Genomic DNA, 20,561 nt, shown 5'->3' with positions numbered 1-20,561 from the left:
TGTATAATATGTAACAACTAAGTGAAATATTTTCTTATGCTGCTTGCTTGTTGGCAAATGAAATCTGTAACTATGTGACAGTTTGGTCTTCGTACTACTGCATAAGTTAGTTCAGTCTGCACTTTCCCAATGTAAATTAAATTACCTGAGTCTGACATTGCCTCCATGCAAGTAGAACTAGGGTTGCTGAGGCCTGACAAGGTGAATCTTCATAAGCAACAGTATAAATTTGGAACATTGGTAATTTCCCCCCAAGAAAATACACTAAAAGTTATTAGATTTTCTTTTCAACCATACAATGCAGTTGCTTAACATTTTATTTGATTCATATGCTTTCACTATCAGCCATTGACAGTTGCATTCTAATTACATCAGTTTGAAGGTAGTCTGTGCAATAATTTCTGATACTCAAGATTACATGCTTGGGCAATGCCATCTAGGTTCTAAAACTTTTTATAAATCCACCACTCTGTTACTGAGACATTAAATACATACACAAATATAGAAACTGTTTCTATATAATTTATATACCAGTCACCAGAGGGAGCATGAGTTACACCCAGGTCCCAGAGCTGTGTTCCAAACATAAAGAAGAGCAACAGGATTGTGTGAAGATCATGTTACACTTGTGCCTCTTAAGAGATATGGGTGGAGCGGGGGGGGGGGGGGGGATTTGTTAGTTGTAGACGATTAAAACAGACAAAGACAGGGAGGATACTACAAATAATTTTGTTATTCAGTGCCTCTTTTAAGGTGGATGTATAGCCCTATTGGCTAAACAATATAATCTTTGTAGGCAAACAAAGAATAAAACTGAAGGATTAATGCTCAATCTAGAGAGAGGCTCTTAGTGAAATTCTTGGATGATGAAAGTTAAACGTAATTGCATATGCAACCTGTTTTGGCTCACAAGCTGGCCAACCTGTTATAGAACATTTGTTATCAGCTATTCTACAGCTCTACTTTCATCTGGGCTATGGAGTTTGTAACTTCCAACACTTGGTTAAAAGGCAGATGTAATGGTGGCATTTGGCGCAAGAACTGAGTGTGCTCAACAGCTAAAAAGCTCTGAGAGCTGGTGGATGCTAGCTCCGTGCCCAAATGCAACTCAGTGTCCCTTTAAAGAAAGGAGTTTAGAAACTCAAAATACATGTGCTTAGAATGTCTTTCTGGTTGGTTTGAGAGTTTTCCACTGGATTGCAGGGGGCGTGTCTTTTTGGAGGGAACTATGGCAATAGACTAAACAGTGAGAATGGCTGTTGTCAAAAGTTCCCACTATATAGGAAGTCAGAGTTGACTATAACATTGCAAAAAAATCTGAATTTGATTAGTTTGGTCTCTGAACTGTAAAAGATATCAAAAAATTCTCTGAGGTTACACAACTGCCACAATTTGTCTCCCTGACTTCATTCCCTGGAGCTCCCTTTGATCCCCTTATTGTGTTGCTATAGCAGAGTCTGAGATTCTGTGACTAGGAGAGAGGTCAGTGCTCACATGTAATTGCAAAATATGTGTGTGAAACAGTATTATGTAGTGGTTGCCAAATGGAGATTCCACCCTTGTGATTCCAGAGCAGTGAGGCTGGCGGTGTTGCAATCGTCTAACAACATGGAGATTGCCTTTCTACTGGATAGGATTTATAATTAAGGCTATGTTTTAGTCACAGGTATTTTTAGTAAAAGTCACGGACAGGTCACAGGCAGTAAACAAAAATTGACAGCCAGTGACCCATCCATGACTTTTACTATATACCCATGACTAAAACTGGGCGGGGGCCTCTGGGGGAGAAGGCTTGGGGGGGCTGGGGCAGGCTCCCTACTCGGTTCCTGAGCTCCACATGCTGTCTCCGCTTCGCCCCAAGGCCTGGTTCTGCAGCTCCCATTAGCTGGGAACTGCGGCCAATGGGAGCTGCAGGGGAGCACGTGGAGCTAGGAGCTGAGGGAGGGGACTTCCTGTCGCCCTTCCGTGGAGTCCCACCGCCCCAGCCTGAGTGAGCCCCCCCCCCAAACTCCTGCTGCTGGGGGGGTGGGGCGAGACTGCCCCCACAGCAGCCAGTGTGACGGGCCATAGGGCTGCCTGAGCTGCTAGGCCATAGGGCTGACAGAGCCAGACGAGTACCCAGAAGTCACCTCCTACAAGACAGGCCCAACAAAGAAAATAACAGAACACCACTAGCTGTCACCTTCAGCCCCCAACTAAAACCTCTCCAGCGCATCATCAAAGATCTACAACCTATCCTGAAAGATGATCCCTCACTCTCACAGATCTTGGGAGACAGACCTGTCCTCGCTTACAGACAACCCCCCAACCTGAAGCAAATACCAGCAACCACACATCACTGAACAAAAACACTGACCCAGGAACCTATCCTTGCAACAAAGCCCGATGCCAACTCCGTCCACATATCTATTCAAGTGACATCATCATAGGACCTAATCATATCAGCCATACCATCAGGGGCTCATTCACTGGCACATCTACCAATGTGATATATGCCATTATGTGCCAGCAATGCCCCTCTGCCATGTACATTGGCCAAACCGGACAGTCTCTACGCAAAAGAATTAATGGACACAAATCTGAAATCAGGAATCATAATACTCAAAAACCAGTGGGAGAACACTTTAACCTGTCTGGTCATTCAATGACAGACCTGCGGATGGCTATTTTACAACAGAAAAGCTTCAAAAACAGACTCCAACAAGAGACTGCTGAGCTGGAATTGATATGCAAACTAGATACAATCAATTTAGGATTGAATAAGGACTGGGAATGGCTGAGCCATTACAAACATTGAATCTATCTCCCCTTGTAAGTATTCTCACACTTCTTATCAAACTGTCTGTACTGGGCTATCTTGATTATCACTTCAAAAGTTTTTTTCTCTTACTTAATTGGCCTCTCAGAGTTTGTAAGCTCCCACCTGTTCATGCTCTCTGTATGTGTGTGTATATATCTCCTCAATATATGTTCCATTCTATATGCATCCGAAGAAGTGGGCTGTAGACCACGAAAGCTTATGCTCTAATGAATTTGTTAGTCTCGAAAGTGCCACAAGTATTCCTATTAAATATTTTGTAAGGACATATGGTGATAAAAACAAGCCTTTTTGAATAGCAAAATGCAGAGTATCCTCCACAGAAAGTCAAAGGGCACTTGAGTGAAACTGTAAAAAACCTCATGATTTAAAAAAAAAAGGGGGGGGGCGGAAAAAACCCAGCAGACATTTGATATTGCTGCACTGGGGACACAGAAGTCTGGTTGCAGCCACTGAAAAAACTCTCTAAACCTGAGGAACCAGGTCTGAATGGCTGACCACTCTGACCATGAACATCTGGAAGTTAGGCTTGTTTCCTTTCAAGAGGTTTTTATCATAAGACTTATATTTTTCTCTGCTGCGTAAGTGGAATTTCCTCCCTAGTTGGAAATATTAATCAATGTATTCTACAGACCTCTTTATCGTGTGTTGGTGTATGTGGCTGGTTCAAAATCACCAGATAACAGAGGGGAATTTGAACTTAATCTAAAGGTAATTTAGCCCTTGCCTTGTGTACTCTTAGAGGGACATGTGATTATCCAATAGTAGAAAGATTAATGCGGCATTCCCCTTAGAACTATCTTTAAAATCAAATATTTTTTTTTATTATTCACTCTGGAAAAAGCCACTAGAAATGTACCGCAGAGAACTTTCTTGCATTGGAATGATGCAATGAGTCTTTTCCACTCTGATTCTTTTTTCCCTCCTGTTGGTTATCATGTACTGCCCTCTTAGTCTTTGGCTGGATTATTTTTTCTTTCCCAGACCTGTTGGCAAAAATAGCATCCACATTTTCAGAGACTTTCCAGTGGGGGGAACCTTTGTATACCTGACGATTGTGAGAGAGTTTCAGCAATTCTTGTGGTTATTTAATTAAAATCTGTTTCTTCCCCCAATGCAAATAAAAGGTCAAATGTTGGGCTTGATCACTGATTCAGTTCTTCCTCAGTACCATTCAGCGGACAAACTATATTTTCCAAGTGTTTTTTTTATTCTATCTTTAATTCAGCTGTCTTCTTCACATTGTACAATGATGCTCTGTAAATCTGAAAGACCACTAGATTTAGTTTCAACAGATGAAAGTTAAAAGTGAGAAAGGATACCTAGTCTCCCAGGGACTGCAGATTCAAACCGTTGAGCAGTCAACTCAGGTCTTCCTCCTTCTGATGTCACAAGAATACAAAGAAATCAGGACTTTGGGATGAGACCTTGACATTTTGTAAGTGTTGGAGTTTACTCTATGTCCTTGTCTGGTATTTCTCTTGTTTGTACAGTGTTTTTTTTTTTTTTTTTTTGGTAGGCAGAGGGCTGTATGTCCTATATGTCCTGGTGATTTTGCCTATGTAAACAACAAGGAGTCTGGTGGCACCTTAAAGACTAACAGATTTATTTGGGCATAAGCTTTCGTGGGTAAAAAACCCACTTCTTCTGCCCAAATAAATCTGTTAGTCGTTAAAGTACCACCAGACTCCTTGTTGTTTTTGTGGATACAGACTAATACGGCTACCCCCTGATACCTTTGCCTATGTAGTTTGCTGTAAGGCTGATGAAAGGTACGATATAATATTTGAGAGAGAGATCATTATGCCTCTGCAGCTCATGGCTTTTTCTCCTAACACTTAAGAGATATGGAAGAATAATACTTGGAAACTAAGTGGCATTAGAGGGTTTTTTAAAGACCTGGACAATTTACCTGATAGTATCATGTGTTGCTATTACAGAGATGTGTATTTCTAATGGAAGCAATTGTTTCACAGTCCTTTTTAATACAGTTGCTAAGCTTCTAAATATCCCAAAATAAGATAAATCTGCACTCCTTTCACTGTTGCACTCAAGTTATATTAATATCATAGAAATGTAGGGCTGGAAGGGCCCTTTAGAAGTCCTATAATACAGCCCCCTGTGCTGAGGTAAGACCAAGTATATCTAGGCCACCCCCGACAGGTGCTTATCTAACCTGTTCTTAAAGAACTCAAATGATGGGGATTCTACAACCTTCCCCTTGGAAGCCTCGCCCAGAGTTTATCTACCTTTATAGTTAGAAAGTTTTTTCTAATCTGACATTAATCTCCTTTGCTGGAAATTAAGCCCATTCCTTCTTGTTCTCCCTTCTGTGGACATGGAGAACAACTGATCACCGTCCTTTATTTAATAGCCTTAACATATTGGAACACTGTTTTACGGTCCCCCTCAGTCTTCTTTTCTCAAGACTAAACATGCCCAGTTTTTTTAACCTTTCCTCAGAGGTCAGGTTTTCTAAACCTTTTATCACTTTTGTGGCTCTCCTCTGGACGCTCTCCATTTTGTCCACATCTTTCCTAAAGTGTACAGTACTCCAGTGCCAAGTATAGTGAGACAATTACCTACAATCTGTTAAATGCACCCCAGAATATTAGTCTTTTTCACAACTGCATTCTATTATTGCCTCATTCACTTTGTGACACGCTATTCCAGATGCTGTGCAGCAGTACTACTGCCTTGCCAGTGATTTCCCATTTTGTATTTGTGCATTTGATTTTTTTTAGCTAAGTATTTTGCACTTGTCTCTTTTGAATTTCATCTTGTTGATTTCAGATCAATTCTCCAATTTATCAGTCTTTTTTTATTCTAATACTGTCCTCCAAGGTGCTTGCAACCCCTCCCATCTTGGTGATACACACCGCTGCCGGGAAGGGACTCCTTCCCAGGAATGTGTGAGCCACTTGCACTTACTAGTGTGACCAGGGACAGCTGCCAGTGAGCCTGGTGCCACCCCCAGTGGGCAGAGTGCAGTACAGTCACACCAGAGGAGCTGCCCAGGCTGGGCACTGACTCCTGCAAGCGGCAGCCCAACATGCTGCTGCTTTCGCCTGGCGTAGTCGCTGGCCATGGCCCTGCTGGTCTTTCTCGTTGCTAGAGCCCTGCAATGCTGCGGATATCCATTTTATATCCACAGATATAAATTTTGTATCCGCACAGGGCTCTACCAATTCCTGCTTGGCTGCTCAGGGAACATTTACCTGCTTTAGTTATAACAACTCAAGGATTGGACAATCCAGGATTGTTCTATGACACTTTAAACAAGCTGTAATAATTCTTTTGCCAAAAAAAACAACAAGGAGTTTGGTGGCATCTTAAAGACAGATTTCTTTGGGCATAAGCTTTCATGGGTAAAAAACCTCCGCCATGCTTACCCACAAAAGCTTATGCCCAAATAAATCTGTTAGTCTTTAAGATGCCAGCAGACTCCTTGTTGTTTTTGTGGATACAGACGAATATGGCTACCCCCTGATCTTTTGCCAAAGAAACCTATCTTGGTTTATAATGTGTAGATTGAATTAGTTTCTAATGTGTACACTGTACTTCAAAAATATTTAAGTTGTTATTAAACATCAAACTTCTTTTGCTCATTTTTCTTACTAAAATAGCAGATGTTTCAAAAACAAAGCATAGTATAACAGTGCAATCTCTGTGCTATTTATTCATTTCCAGCTTGATACAGCTTTGCATGAGTAGGTGGCAGAGCTGAGAAGAGAAGACAAGAATCCCATTGCCCTAACCAAGAGACTAAACTTTTGCACTATTCTTCAGGCTTTTTAATCGCTGTCAATTCTATTTTTTGCTATAATTTCATCTGCTTCGAGGTTGTTGTCATGTGTTCTTTTAAATTATGGGGCTGTTAGAAATTAGCTAGATAGAGGAATGCTTGTCTTTGTATCTGAGTGTGCAGAACATGTCTCTAGATCAGTGGTGGGCAATCCTGCAGCCTGCGCCCACTTCCCGCAGCTCCCATTGGCTGGGAATGGCAAACCGCAGCCACTGGGAGCTGCAGGCGGCCATGCAAATGTAAACAAACTGTCTGGCAGCCCACCAGCGGATTACCCTGATGGGCCCCGTGTATTTTAGAATAACCTTTTTTGCTCTGAGTGTGGTGAAGAATGTAGCACAGATGAGTTCAAATTGCATTTCAGAAGCTTTGCTACATGTTCAATTCACAGAAAGGACTCCCGCAAAAGCAATTTATTTTCAAGCAATTCCCCCTGCTGCTCAGAATGGTACACAATTGGCTAATTGCTGAGAGTTGCACATATGCTTAAGACTGTTTTTGTTTTTTGTTTTAGACTGTTTAAAAAGTTGTACCTCACAATGGATTGTAAATACTGAGGTGTTTAAGATCTCAATTCAAATACTGCTGGTTGAAGAGTAATAAACTCCTAATCTCTCAAGTAACTTTAAGAGAATTTAGCCTTTGTTAAAAATGTCTGAGCCTGAAGTATTTTTTCATAGATCAGTGGATACGCAGCAGTAGCACAAAGTTGCCCAGGACTGCACTGGCTGATTTGTGCCGATCCTGACCTGCACAGACCATCCCAAGGGGTCTGTCTATGCTACACAATTAAGCACATCTATATTCCTACAATGTGTTTTATTGCCAATGTGGTGCATAGGAAAACTTGTTTCTTTACAGACTTTCTAACCATGCTAGCAATAAAACTGTTACAATGGAATGCCATCTAACCATGGAAAATATGCAGCTGGGCCTTGTTCTTGTAGCATGGATGTGCCTGAGCATGAGAGGACAAATCAGTTTCCATGCTTAGGCAATTCCTGCTGCAACTACCAAGGAAGATACAAATTAACTTCCATTGAGATGGTGAATGATTGCCCATTAGAACTGAGGGTTTTTTTTTTCTTTTTTAAAAAAAGAATACAGTTTCGGGGGCCTATTCCAGAGAGAAACTAGAACTATTTTCTCTCTACCACCCAGTCTTTTCCATATACAGACATCCTGCTTCTTAAAGACGCACTACAGGTTAAAAATCATAGCTTTACAAAAATTCCTTCTGTTACTAGCATCACAGTGGATTATTATAACCAAATATTTTAAAATAAAGTTTCGCTTTTTCAACTGTTTCCCTTTGCACTTATTCTGGTTTGGGCAGTGAAAATAGACTATTCAGTTTCATTATTTCTGGTTCTCATGCACTTATGCACAATACTTCACTTTCAGTTATAATAACATTGCAGATAATTAAATCCCAAGGGATAACAGAAGTGATGTTCTTAACAAAATGCATGGAACTATTTCAGATTTTGTTCAAACTTTTGTACATGCCACCACAGAAATACTTTTCTGAATCTGAGAGAGAAAGGGAAGTAATTTTAGCCAGATGCCTTCTCAATAGTGATTCTGTGAAGATTATTGCACTAATTGGCATTATTCGTTTGTAAAAGGCTCTTTAAAATGTAAATATAGTCAGATTACTGACTGTTGTACAGAAATCATGCAGCCTTTGACTGACTGAAAAAATGAAGTGTCCTTACTTTTCCTCCAACATCCGTTTTCTTAAATTATGTTTTGCTCCATTTAAGAACTGGTAAGGATGTTATTTTGTCAAGTAAATTTCTTTCTGGGCTATTTTAATAGTATGCGTCCTCTTTTCTAGTATGTTGAAGAAAACTTAAGTGTCATGTCAGTGGGGTTCTTGCTCAATGGTCCTGATGATGCTGTTATCTGGAGAGGACCCAAAAAAATGGTCTGTAGCTCAAGTATTTTCATTGTTGTTGATTGTTGCATCGGGGAGCATAAACTATTGCAATGTAGACAGGGCTTCCTTTTTTCCATATAAAACTTGGATTGTTGGAAAAGCAGTTATTCTTAGCATTTCCTTTCACTATAGGATGGTTCTTATATTGAGTTAAAATATAGAGAAATTTGAGTAGAATGCTCTATTGGAAGTATAACTTAAGGTGCAGATCTTTCTGAACAGTGACTCTGTACTGATATTGTGAGAGTCCAGGATTGTTGTATCCAAAACCTTCTATATTTAAAATGGTCAGCTGAAAAGATGGTGATTTCTAAGTATTAGCCTTGCAAATGATGGGATCTGAGAGTAAAACTGAATTCTTTACTTTATAGCATTACTACCAGTAATGAAACTTCTGCAGGCAAAATTATGGCTTCAGTGGTATCTTTTATCACTTGCCATAGATGGAGTTTTACAGATGTAACTGATTGGAACTTGCTAAATAATTCCGATACACGTGAAGTAATAGAATCCACCTCACTCATCTGTGTTGGCTCTGCACTGTTAACAGGAGTAAAAATATATATTTGCTGAAGTCAGACACAGAGCAGGTATTTTGAGTGAGACGGTGCCATTTTACATACTCTCCTTGCGGAATAGACCCATGCTTTGAGGTTGAGTGTGGCTGCAGTCATATTTCGGGTAATTCATAGATTCTAGGACTGGAAAGGACCTCGAGAGGTCACTGAGTCCAGTCCCCTGCCCTCATGGCAGGACCGAATACTGTCTGGACCATCCCTGATAGACATTTATCTAACCTACTGTTAAATATCTCCAGAGATGGAGATTCCACAACCTCCCTAGGCAATTTATTCCAATGTTTAACCACCCTGACGGTTAGAAACTTTTTCCTAATGTCCAACCTAAACCTCCCTTGCTGCAGTTTAAGCCCATTGCTTCTTGTCCTATCCTTAGAGGCTAAGATAAACAAGTTTTCTCCCTCCTCCTTATGACACCCTTTTAGATACCTGAAAACTGCTATCATGTCCCCTCTCAGTCTTCTCTTTTCCAAACTAAACAACCCAATTCTTTCAGCCTTCCTTAATAGGTCATGTCCTCAAGACCTTTAATCATTCTTGTTGCTCTTCTCTGGACCCTCTCCAATTTCTCCACATCTTTCTTGAAATGCGGTGCCCAGAACTGGACACAATACTCCAGTTGAGGGCTAACCAGCGCAGAGTAGAGCGGAAGAATGACTTCTCGTGTCTTGCTCACAACACACCTGTTAATACATCCCAGAATCATGTTTGCTTTTTTTGCAACAGCATCATGCTGTTAGCTTGTGGTCCACTATAACCTCTAGATCCCTTTCTGCCGTACTCCTTCCTAGACAGTCTCTTCCCATTCTGTATGTGTGAAACTGATTGTTCCTTCCTAAGTGGAGCACTTTGCATTTGTCTTTGTTAAACTTCATTCTGTTTACCTCAGACCATTTCCCCAATTTGTCCAGAGCATTTTGAATTATGACCCTGTCCTCCAAAGCAGTTGTAATCCCTCCCAGTTTGGTATCATCTGCAAACTTAATAAGCGTACTTTCTAAGCCAATATCTAAGTCGTTGATGAAGATATTGAACAGAGCCGGTCCCAAAACAGACCCCCGTGGAACCCCACTTGTTATACCTTTCCAGCAGGATTGGGAACCATTAATAACAACTCTCTGAGTACGGTTATCCAGCCAGCTATGCACCCACCTTATAGTAGCCCCATCTAAATTGTATTTGCCTAGTTTATCGATAAGAATATCATGCGAGACCGTATCAAATGCCTTACTAAAGTCTAGGTATACCACATCCACGGCTTCTCCCTTATCCACAAGACTCGTTATCCTATCAAAGAAAGCTATCAGATTGGTTTGACATGATTTGTTCTTTACAAATCCATGCTGGCTATTCCCTATCACCTTATCGCCTTCCAAGTGTTTGCAGATGATTTCCTTAATTACTTGCTCCATTATCTTCCCTGGCACAGAAGTTAAACTAACTGGTTTGTAGTTTCCTGGGTTGTTTTTATTTCCCTTTCTATAGATGGGTACTATATTTGCCCTTTTCCAGTCTTCTGGAATCTCTCCCGTCTCCCATGATTTTCCAAAGATAATAGCTAGAGGCTCAGATACCTCCTCTATTAGCTCCTTGAGTATTCTAGGATGCATTTCATCAGGCCCTGGTGACTTGCAGGCATCTAACTTTTCTAAGTGATTTTTAACTTGTTCTTTTTTTATTTTATCTTCTAAACCTACCCCCTTCCCATTAGCATTCACTATGTTAGGCATTCCTTCAGACTTCTCGGTGAAGACCGAAACAAAGAAGTCATTAAGCATCTCTGCCATTTCCAAATTTCCTGTTACTGTTTCTCCCTCCTCACTGAGCAGTGGGTGTACCCTGTCTTTGGTCTTCCTCTTGCTTCTAATGTATTGATAAAAAGTCTTCTTGTTTCCCTTTATTCCCGTAGCTAGTTTGAGAGCTCATTTTGTGCCTTTGCCTTTCTAATCTTGCCCCTGCATTCCTGTGTTGTTTGCCTATATTCATCCTTTGTAATCTGTCCTAGTTTTCATTTTTTATATGACTCCTTTTTATTTTTTAGATCATGCAAGATCTCGTGGTTAAGCCAAGGTGATCTTTTGCCACATTTTCTATCTTTCCTAACCAGCGGAATAGCTTGCTTTTGGGCCCTTAATAGTGTCCCTTTGAAAAACTGCCAACTCTCCTCAGTTGTTTTTCCCCTCAGTCTTGATTCCCATGGGACCTTACCTATCAGCTCTCTGAGCTTACCAAAATCTGCCTTCCTGAAATCCATTGTCTCTATTTTGCTGTACTCCCTTCTACCCTTCCTTAGAATTGCAAACTCTATGATTTCATGATCACTTTCACCCAAGCTGCCTTCCACTTTCAAATTCTCAAATTCTAATCTTTTAGCATAGAATAGATTCTCAAAGTGCCTTTCAGGCTTTCTGAATAACAGACCAAATTCTGAATGTCTCACTCAAGCTTTTGGCTCCTTTAAGTTTACAGTGGAGAGTGGGGAAACTGTGCACACTTGCTATTTTCTAGCTTGTATGTTTCTAAATTGCATCTGTTTTTAGGAATGATCAAACAATTTCTTTGTGATGTGCAGTGGGGTGAAATTGACTACCTTATTGTGGATACACCTCCAGGTACTTCAGATGAACATTTATCTATTGTGCATATCTAAGTTCCGCATACATAGATGGAGCAGTTATAATCACTACCCCTCAGGTAAGAGAAGTACTGCTACCAATGTAATACCAGTTAAATCAAATCTTTGCTTTGGAACACTTATTAACTTTACAGAAATGACCATGTCAATCAACTGTAGCGCAAAGGAATGTCTCTCCGTGGAAGGAAATGATTTAACTCAGCCAATTGGCTTCAGAATCTTCTTCCTGCCATTTGGGACCCATGCGCAGCATGATCCATTCATCACAACCAAAGGAAGGATAAACAAAAATAGATCTGTGACTGGGTTTTTGATTTCAAAAGGGCTAACTTTAAAAAATTAAGGAAATTAGTTAGGGAAGTGGATTGGACTGAAGAACTTGGGGATCTAAAGGTGGAGGAGGCCTGGAATTACTTCAAGTCAAAGTTGCAGAAACTATCAGAAGCCTGCATCCCAGGAAAGGGGAAAAAATTCATAGGCAGGAGTTGTAGACCAAGCTGGATGAGCAAGCATCTCAGAGAGGCGATTAAGAAAAATCAGAAAGCCTACAAGGATGGAAGATGGGAGTGATCAGCAAGGAAAACTACCTTATTGAGGTCAGAACATGTAGGGATAAAGTGAGAAAGGCCAAAAGCCATGTAGAGTTGGACCTTGCAAAGGGAATTAAAACTAATAGTAAAAGGTTCTATAGCCATATAAATAAGAAGAAAACAAAGAAAGAAGAAGTGGGACCGCTAAACACTGAGGATGGAGTGGAGGTTGAGGATAATCTAGGCGTGACCCAATATCTAAACAAATACTTTGCCTCAGTCTTTAATGAGGAGCTTAGGGATAATGGTAGGATAACAAATGGGAATGAGGTTATGGAGGTAGATATTACCACATCCGAGGTAGAAGCCAAACTCGAACAGCTTAATGGGACTAAATCGGGGGACCCAGATAATCTTCATCCAAGAATATTAAAGGAACTGGCACATGAAATTGCAAGCCCATTAGCAAGAATTTTTAATGAATCTGTAAACTCAGGGGTTGTACCGTATGACTGGAGAATTGCTAACATAGTTCCTATCTTTAAGAAAGGGGAAAAAAGTGATCCTGGCAATTACAGGCCTGTTAGTTTGACATCTGTAGTATGCAAGGTCTTGGAAAACATTTTGAAGGAGAAAGTAGTTAAGGACATTGAGGTAAATGGTAATTGGGACAAATTACAACATGGTTTTACAAAAGGTAAATTGTGCCAAACCAATCCGATCTCCTTCTTTGAGAAGGTAACAGATTTTATAGACAAAGGAAGCGCAGTGGATCTAATTTACCTCAATTTCAGTAAGGCATTTGATACGGTTCCACATGGGGAATTATTAGCTAAATTGGAAAAAATGGGGATCAATATGAAAACTGAAAGGTGGATAAGGAACTGGTTAAAGGGGAGACTACAACGGGTCGTACTGAAAGGTGAACTGTCAGGCTGGAGGGAAGTTACTAGTGGAGTTCCTCAGGGATTGGTTTTGGGACCAATCTTATTTAAACTTTTTATTACTGACCTTGGCACAAAAAGTGGGAATGTGCTAATAAAGTTTGTGGATGACACAAAGCTGAGAGGTATTGCCAATACAGAGAAGGACCGGGATATCAAACAGGAAGATGTGGATGACCTTGTAAACTGGAGTAATAGTAATAGGATGAAATTTAATAGTGAAAAGTGCAAGGTCATGCATTTAGGGATTAAGACCAAGAATTATTGTTATAAACTGGGGATGCATCAGTTGGAAGTAACAGAGAAGGAGAAGGACCTCGGAGTATTGGTTGATCACAGGATGACTATGAGTCGCCAATGTGATATTGCCATGAAAAAAGCTAATGCGGTCTTGGGATGCATCAGGCGAGGTATTTCCAATAGAGATAAGGAGGTGTTAGTACCATTATACAAGGCACTGGTGAGACCTCATCTGGAATACTGTGTGCAGTTCTGGTCACCCATGTTTAAGAAGGATGAATTCAAACTGGAACAGGTACAGAGAAGGGCTACTAGGATGATCCAAGGAATGGAAAACCTGTCTTATGAAAGGAGACTCAAAGAGCTTGGCTTGTTTAGCCTAACCAAAAGAAGGCTGAGGGGAGATATTTATTCCTCTGATATATTTGTAGAGAGCAATCATACCAGGGAGGGAGAGGAATTATTTAAGCTCAGTACCAATGTGGACACAAGAACAAATGGATATAAACTGGCCATCAGGAAGTTTAGACTTGAAATTAGACGAAGGTTTCTAACCAGCAGAGGAGTGAAGTTCTGGAACAGTCTTCCAAGGGGAGTAGTGGGGGCAAAAGACATATCTGGCTTCAAGACTAAGCTTGATAAGTTTATGGAGGGGATGGTATAATGGGGTAGCCTAATTTTGGCAATTAATTGGTTTTTGACTATTAGCGGTAAATATGCCCAATGGCTTGTGATGGGATGGGATTTGAGTTACTACAGAGAATTCTTTCCTGGGTGTCTGGCTGGCAAGTCTTGCCCACATGCTCAGGGTTTAGCTGATTGCCATATTTGGGGTCAGGAAGGAATTTTCCTCCAGGGCAGATTGGCAAAGGCCCTGGGGGGTTTTCGCCTTCCGCTGCAGCGTGGGGCACCGGTCACTTGCTGGAAGAGTCTCTGCATCTTGAAGTCTTTAAACCATGATTTGAGGACTTCAGTGGCTCAGACACAGGTTTGATACAGGAGTGGGTGGGTGAGATTCTGTAGCCTGTATTGTGCAGGAGGTCAGACTAGATGATGATAATGGTCCCTTCTGACCTTAAAGTCTATGATTCTATGAAATTATTGGATGCTGATGGGTAGAGATCAAATAATTTTCTCATTTAAATGACAGTATGTTGAACTTGTATACAGCTCTATGGCATGTTATAGACTTCAGAGTCCTTTGCCTTCAGGAACTTGCAATACTGTTGACTTACAGGTGGTGTTAGGAGGGAAGTAAGGAGTGATAACATTAAACAGCAGGCCAATACTAGTGATGTTGAGGTGGGGGAGAATTGTAGTGAGCTTTTTTTATTTTTATTTTTTAAGGAAAGTAGAATCTCTGTGGTTTAGTATACCTTTCCTTCTTGGGATGTGTATAATGTGTTTTGTTTTTGTGTTTTTGGCGGGGGGGAGGAGGGAGGCGCTTTTTGTTTGAAGTCAGGCACCAGAGCTGAGATTAGTGGCAGAAGTCTAGCTAAATCAAAGGTACATTCTTGGTGGGTAATTTGAAGGAAGGGGAGAAGAGGCCAATTGTGCAGGAAGAGGCAGTTTTACAGGAGTAGGAGCAACAAGAAAATGTCCAGAGGCACAAGGGGCAGGAAACAAGTGGAATACTGAGTAGGGAGCAGAATGCAAATTATGTGGTAGGAGGGAGTAGAAGGAAATGAGGTCAGGCATGTGCATGAGAAGGGTGAGGATTAGGGAGTGGTGTTAGAATTTACTTTGGAAAGAGTGAGTAAACCCGTTCCCGCACATCTTCCTCAACACCTTCACCAGATTAGTTTGTTGATGTCTTTCTGTAAACTAACAGTAGATGCAAAAGTAATATTTGCATAATCCGTTCTATTTAAAAAATACTTGTCACTGAAGATAGGACCTGAATGCAGGCGATATGCATAAAGATGGTTGATCCCATGCCAGAATTGTTGGACAGATTTAAAGATGCTGGAAGCTAAGTTGGTTGAATAAGGATCTAAAAAGCTTGATCATCTTTGGTCAGTCTCAAAACAGAAGATACCTTAACTGAGTAAACCAGACAATAGGTTATATGTTTAATCTGATGGTGGAAAACATGCTCAGAATGTGAAGAGAAGTGAGCACTCTTGTAACAGTAGCTTGAAAGATTTCTGGATGAGGAAAGCTTGCTTTGTAGGGGAAACCCATAGATGAAAAAAGTCCAGTACATGTGGACTGACAAAATAACACTTGCCTTTGATAGGAAATATCACTTCAAGATGTTTGAAAGGAGATCAACTTCTGTCATAAGGTGAAACTGCCAATCATAGGTGTTGTTGAAAATATGAGTGGCTTTGTATGCCCAAAATGTAAGGTAAGACTATCTAAAAATACTTTAACTCGTCTTAATCTATGCACTCCAAATGTATGTATGTTTTGTGGTGACCATGAGGGAAGGGAAAGGATTTACTTATCATGGCACAAACTTGCTTGATCTCTTGAGTAAAGCCATTAATTAAAAAATCCTTTTTGGAGTAGTACCGGAAAAAATCCTGTTTCTGTTGGTGGAAACAGTATCAAGCTCCTATACAGGTACTGCTGTCCTTAGATAGTTACGAAACGTGCTTTCCTGAGGCCAAGGACTAGTTTTGTAGCTTCTTTTAGGAGCCAGGACATTGTATAAAAATAGCAATTTTGAAATGGAGGCTTCAGCTACACAGCGGGATGTTACATGTTAGACATCTATATTTTAATGATAGACCTACTTTAAGATCTGTGTTTAACAACTCTATGTCTTAAATGCTCCTATTAAGAGGAGCCACTGGCTGGCATCTCTGAATCGATGATGTGGGATGTTGCAGCTTCTGTGATGTAGGAAACTTCTGAAGTGCTGTGTTTTCAAGCACTACTGCATCCTCCCTTCTTGTTTAGTTTTGCTTCTAAAAGCTTACGCAAACATTTAGATGTTTCTGCATTACTAACAATTTCCTTTAGATGTTGAACTCCTGATAACCCTAATACATAAGAGAGCTTTTGCTTTTGCTTCAGAACTTTCTTGTCATTTTCAACACATGAAAGTACAAACTGGGAGCATTGTGGAATGGGGTGTAGCTACACTGTTACCTTAATCATTTTCTAAAAACATTCCCATGCCTGATTATGTTTATCATGACTGGCACATACAGAGTCTGAGGACTGGGCATGGAAGGGAACAAGATGACAAAGGACATGTTACTGACCCAGTTAGAGAAGAACTGAAGGATGGTAGTGCATTAGTCTGCATGTTTTTGGTCTTGGGAATGTGGGTCCAGGGGTTTCAGGTAAGTTCCTTGGCATCAACCTATTACCCATTTGAACACATCCTCAAAGCAATATGAGTGCTTGAAAATCAGACATAATCGTCAGTCTCTGTTCAGGAGTCCCAGGTCTTGGAAAGAATTAGGTTTTTGCAGGTCAGAATTAAAGAATATTGACAGCTTTTGGCTGGCCACACTGTCTGCTTTCAAATCCCCACTCTTGTAAATTTAAATTCTAACCCACAATTTTAAAATTAGGATTGTGTATATACCACAATAAATATCTTGGAGGAATAGTAACCTAAAGTAGACGAAAAGAGGAAAAATGTATTAGAAATGGTACTTGTGATTTATATATGCACCTAAAATGCTCTTAATGGGCAGAAATGATTTGTATGAAAGCTTAGGTCAAATGTTTTAATTGTGTAGAGTTCCAATGTACTTAGTGATAGTATACCAGCAAACTACCATACACAGCCTTCAGAAGCCCACAATATATGGTCCTGTTTTAATTGGGATTTCAATAAGTGATGTTTGGAAAATACCACTAAACAAAGCTGAAGAAATGTCGTTCTCAAAATGATCTTTTCTGGAGTTGTCTTGTATTACTTGTCCTTTTTTTTTAATATTACCGATTGAATCTCAAATCTTTCCGCCAACAACTGGAGGAACAGAGAAGATGGGCCAAAATTTAAATATTTCTCTCCTTGGTAAAGTGCTCCTAGATCCTCAAATAGGGAAGCTTGGCAAATTACATAATAATAAGCAGCAACGTGCTTGCCATTACTTTAGGGTTATTTTTGGCATATCAACTATGTGTTAGACTGATTCACTGTGATAAACACAACACAGTGTCCAATAGCTGATTCTTTTAGAATGAAAATTCCTGTAAATATAGTTTGTGGAACTGTGATAATATGGTTTGGTCTGAAATAAGTAAAATGGTGAGAGAACTTCCTGCTTAGGTTTAAATAGTAATCATGTCAGCCTTTCACCCTTATAAACATGACTAATTTAGAGTGTGCAATTTTTTTGAAAAACCGCTCATTTACAGGAAGACTAAAATCTTGTAACATCAAGTTTTGATATAGTTAAAACTAGAGCTTCTATAACAACTGAAAAAATGCTAGTTGTATGAATTTAGTTGGATTTTTTCAGTGGATAATTAGATATATTAAAAGAAAAGAGCTAGTTATGTAAAGAACCAAGTTACTAGTAGATAATATACACCAATCTACACTATCGAGTGCAAAGCAAGACCATCTTGGTGCTACTTTTCCATAAAATTAAGGAACAGCATCCCATGTAGATGGAAGGATGGTATAGACAGGGCATGTGCATAGACTTCTAAATCTAGGAAAACCTAGGACCTCAATCTGAAAAACTACATTGTTCTGCTACTTAGTTCTAATAGCTATCTATAAGAAAATAGCTACCATGCTTCATTTATATGTTACTGACACAGGAAGAACATAAGTCCTTGGTTCACTGGACTGGTACAGCAATTTTGGGGAGGTAAATTTCAGGCAATTTTTGTTTGTTTGTTTGTTTGTTTGTTTTCCTGCATCACAAGGGTTTTAGCTTATTTTTTTTTCTTTTTTAGAGGGAAAAGTTGTGATAAAGGCCAATCTTTTTTGTCTGAAATACGTGAGTCCCCAGCTACTTCATCTTACAGGAATATCATCCAAAGTAAGTATGTCATGTTAAAAGACTGATCTGTGAATTACTTGTCTGAGCAATTAATTTCTAAAATATGCTATGAAGGCATCAACAGCATAATTTTGGCAGAATGTACAGTATAAGAATCATGAAATTGCACCATTTGTTATCTCTTTATTTGTCTCAGAGAATTACTTCAGCCACTTGTATTTTCAACAATTAAATTCTGTTAAAATGATAGCTATTTAACTCCAGGTAACTAAAATAAATGTGTCTTCTATGGCTTATTTTGACCTTCACTGAGTTCCAGCAAATACATCATGTACTCTTACTGACAAAATAAAATAGTTTTGCTTTCTATGAACAGGCATTTCTTAAATGGAATTTGGTAGCTTACCAGTAAATGAAGTTTTGAATATGTCACTCTTACACTTCTGGAAGAGCAAATGTACAAAATGCAGAAAGTATTCAAATAGCAGAAGAAAAATTGGTCTAAAAGGCATGTTGAGATATTCTTTAAACCAAATATAAGTTGTGACTTATGCCCACAGCAGGCAATAGATCCATACAGTGATCAACAATACCTAAAATAAGTTCACTACTACCTTGTTTTTGCCTCTTTGAAGGGATTCAAGAATATTGTGGCCTACACCACTCACAAGAAAAATTATCTAACCAAGGAACAGAATAAATGTGCAGTTAATTATAGGAAAGCAACTATTGTGTCCTGAATTGATAAGAAGAATGTAAAGACTTGTACTCCTTTTCTGTATTGCAAATAAATAGCTTTTAAGTTAATGTCCTTGCTTTAATTTCCTGTTCTTGATGTGTGCAGTCACCATATTATTTGAACACCAGCTAGTCCATCTGCTGTCTCAAAGCTTTATTATAAGTTTATAGAAATAAGTCACTTACTGCATGTAGATTTCACCTCTGATGCACTATTTTGTGATACCTGAAATCTTGCATATGTCGTTAGTGAAATTAATCTCCAAAGAGGTTCACATATAGACTTTATTCAGAAACTCTTATACATTAAATACATATTTTCATTGGAACATTTACCTGAGTCTCTTTTTTTTAAATATTAGTACTTTCAAGCCTTCTTCATTTGAGGATTAATTGTAGTGTGCATTTCCATGCTGTGTTTCATTGGATAAGATCACTTGGACATCTTTTTCTTTGATTAGTAGAGTTCCATATTTAGAGTGCAGTCACTTAAATTTAAGATTGTCTCCTCTTTTGTGATCAGAGTGTCTGGGAAAAGAAAAATAACTTTCAGCCTAGTAGGAACAAATTACTACCTTTTTTTTTTTTTTTTTTAACTTAGACAAGTTAACATTAGTTTCCTTGTTTGTAATAAAAGAAATTAGAGGGCAAGTGTCAAGGGAAAATTAACTGCATTTGTTTTCAAATTTAAATCAATATAAACTTGACTGTGTGGTTGCATAACAGAATGAGTTGACTTGAGGGAGCTTGCTGCCTACTTGATTTATAGCAAGGAAATAAGTCAGTGTTCAGGCTTTAATTTATTTGTAGGAGTTTAATTCACTAGGTAATAAAGTGCTGTGTTGCCAGAAATCTCTCTCAAATGTGCCTTTCCTCTGCTCTCCTCATCCAGAAGAAGAAAGAAGAGCGTCCATGTACCAGCAATGAAGATACAGGTGAGCAACCGTTTTCATGTTCTCTCCACAGGTACTAATGCGGAGAGTGGAGTAGATGATACATCTGAGGGAAGGGAGCAGAAGGAGACTCCATCGATTGGAAGGCATGAGATGCACTGTCCTAGGGATGGGGGTTCCACGACCACTGCTCCCAAGAGAAGGAAGAGGGTGGGACTCCCTCCTCAGGGCGACTGAGTCATCTATCTGCCGCCCTGACCGAGAAAACCGAGAGGTCTGCTGCTTGCCAGGAGCTAGGATTCACGATATGACGGAGAGACTGCCGAGACTCATCAAGCCCTCGGATCGCTACCCCTTCCTGCTTCTCCACGTGGGCACCAATGATACTGCCAAGAATGACCTTGAGCAGATCACTGCAGACTACGTGGCTCTGGGAAGAAGGATAAAGGACTTTGAGGCGCAAGTGGTGTTCTCGTCCATCCTCCCTGTGCAGGGAAAAGGCCTGGGTAGAGACCG

General features: G+C 39.8%; 2 protein-coding genes across 2 annotated transcripts in view; one reads left to right on the top strand and one right to left on the bottom strand.

Moving 5' to 3' along the window:
* The first annotated feature begins 165 nt into the window (after positions 1-165).
* Positions 166-19,114, top strand: NUBP1 (nucleotide binding protein 1). The gene is given in 8 exon segments (XM_029911284.1): positions 166-240; positions 8,464-8,566; positions 11,684-11,782; positions 11,785-11,837; positions 15,732-15,841; positions 17,398-17,505; positions 18,368-18,453; positions 19,050-19,114. Coding segments are annotated over 8 exon segments (699 nt in total).
* A 327-nt stretch (positions 19,115-19,441) lies between these two features.
* TVP23A (trans-golgi network vesicle protein 23 homolog A) overlaps positions 19,442-20,561 on the bottom strand; it is a 31,363-nt gene continuing 30,243 nt past the window's right edge. Inside the window, exon 8 of the mRNA XM_024194035.2 lies at positions 19,442-19,680. The gene's annotated coding sequence lies outside the window, so the exon portion shown is untranslated. The remainder of the gene's footprint in view (positions 19,681-20,561) is intronic.

The sequence above is a fragment of the Terrapene carolina genome, unplaced genomic scaffold, assembly GCF_002925995.2.
Source record: "Terrapene carolina triunguis isolate 2854851 unplaced genomic scaffold, T_m_triunguis-2.0 Scaffold93, whole genome shotgun sequence".
Lineage (NCBI taxonomy): Eukaryota > Metazoa > Chordata > Testudines > Emydidae > Terrapene > Terrapene triunguis.
This window is presented reverse-complemented; position numbering and strand designations above follow the sequence as displayed.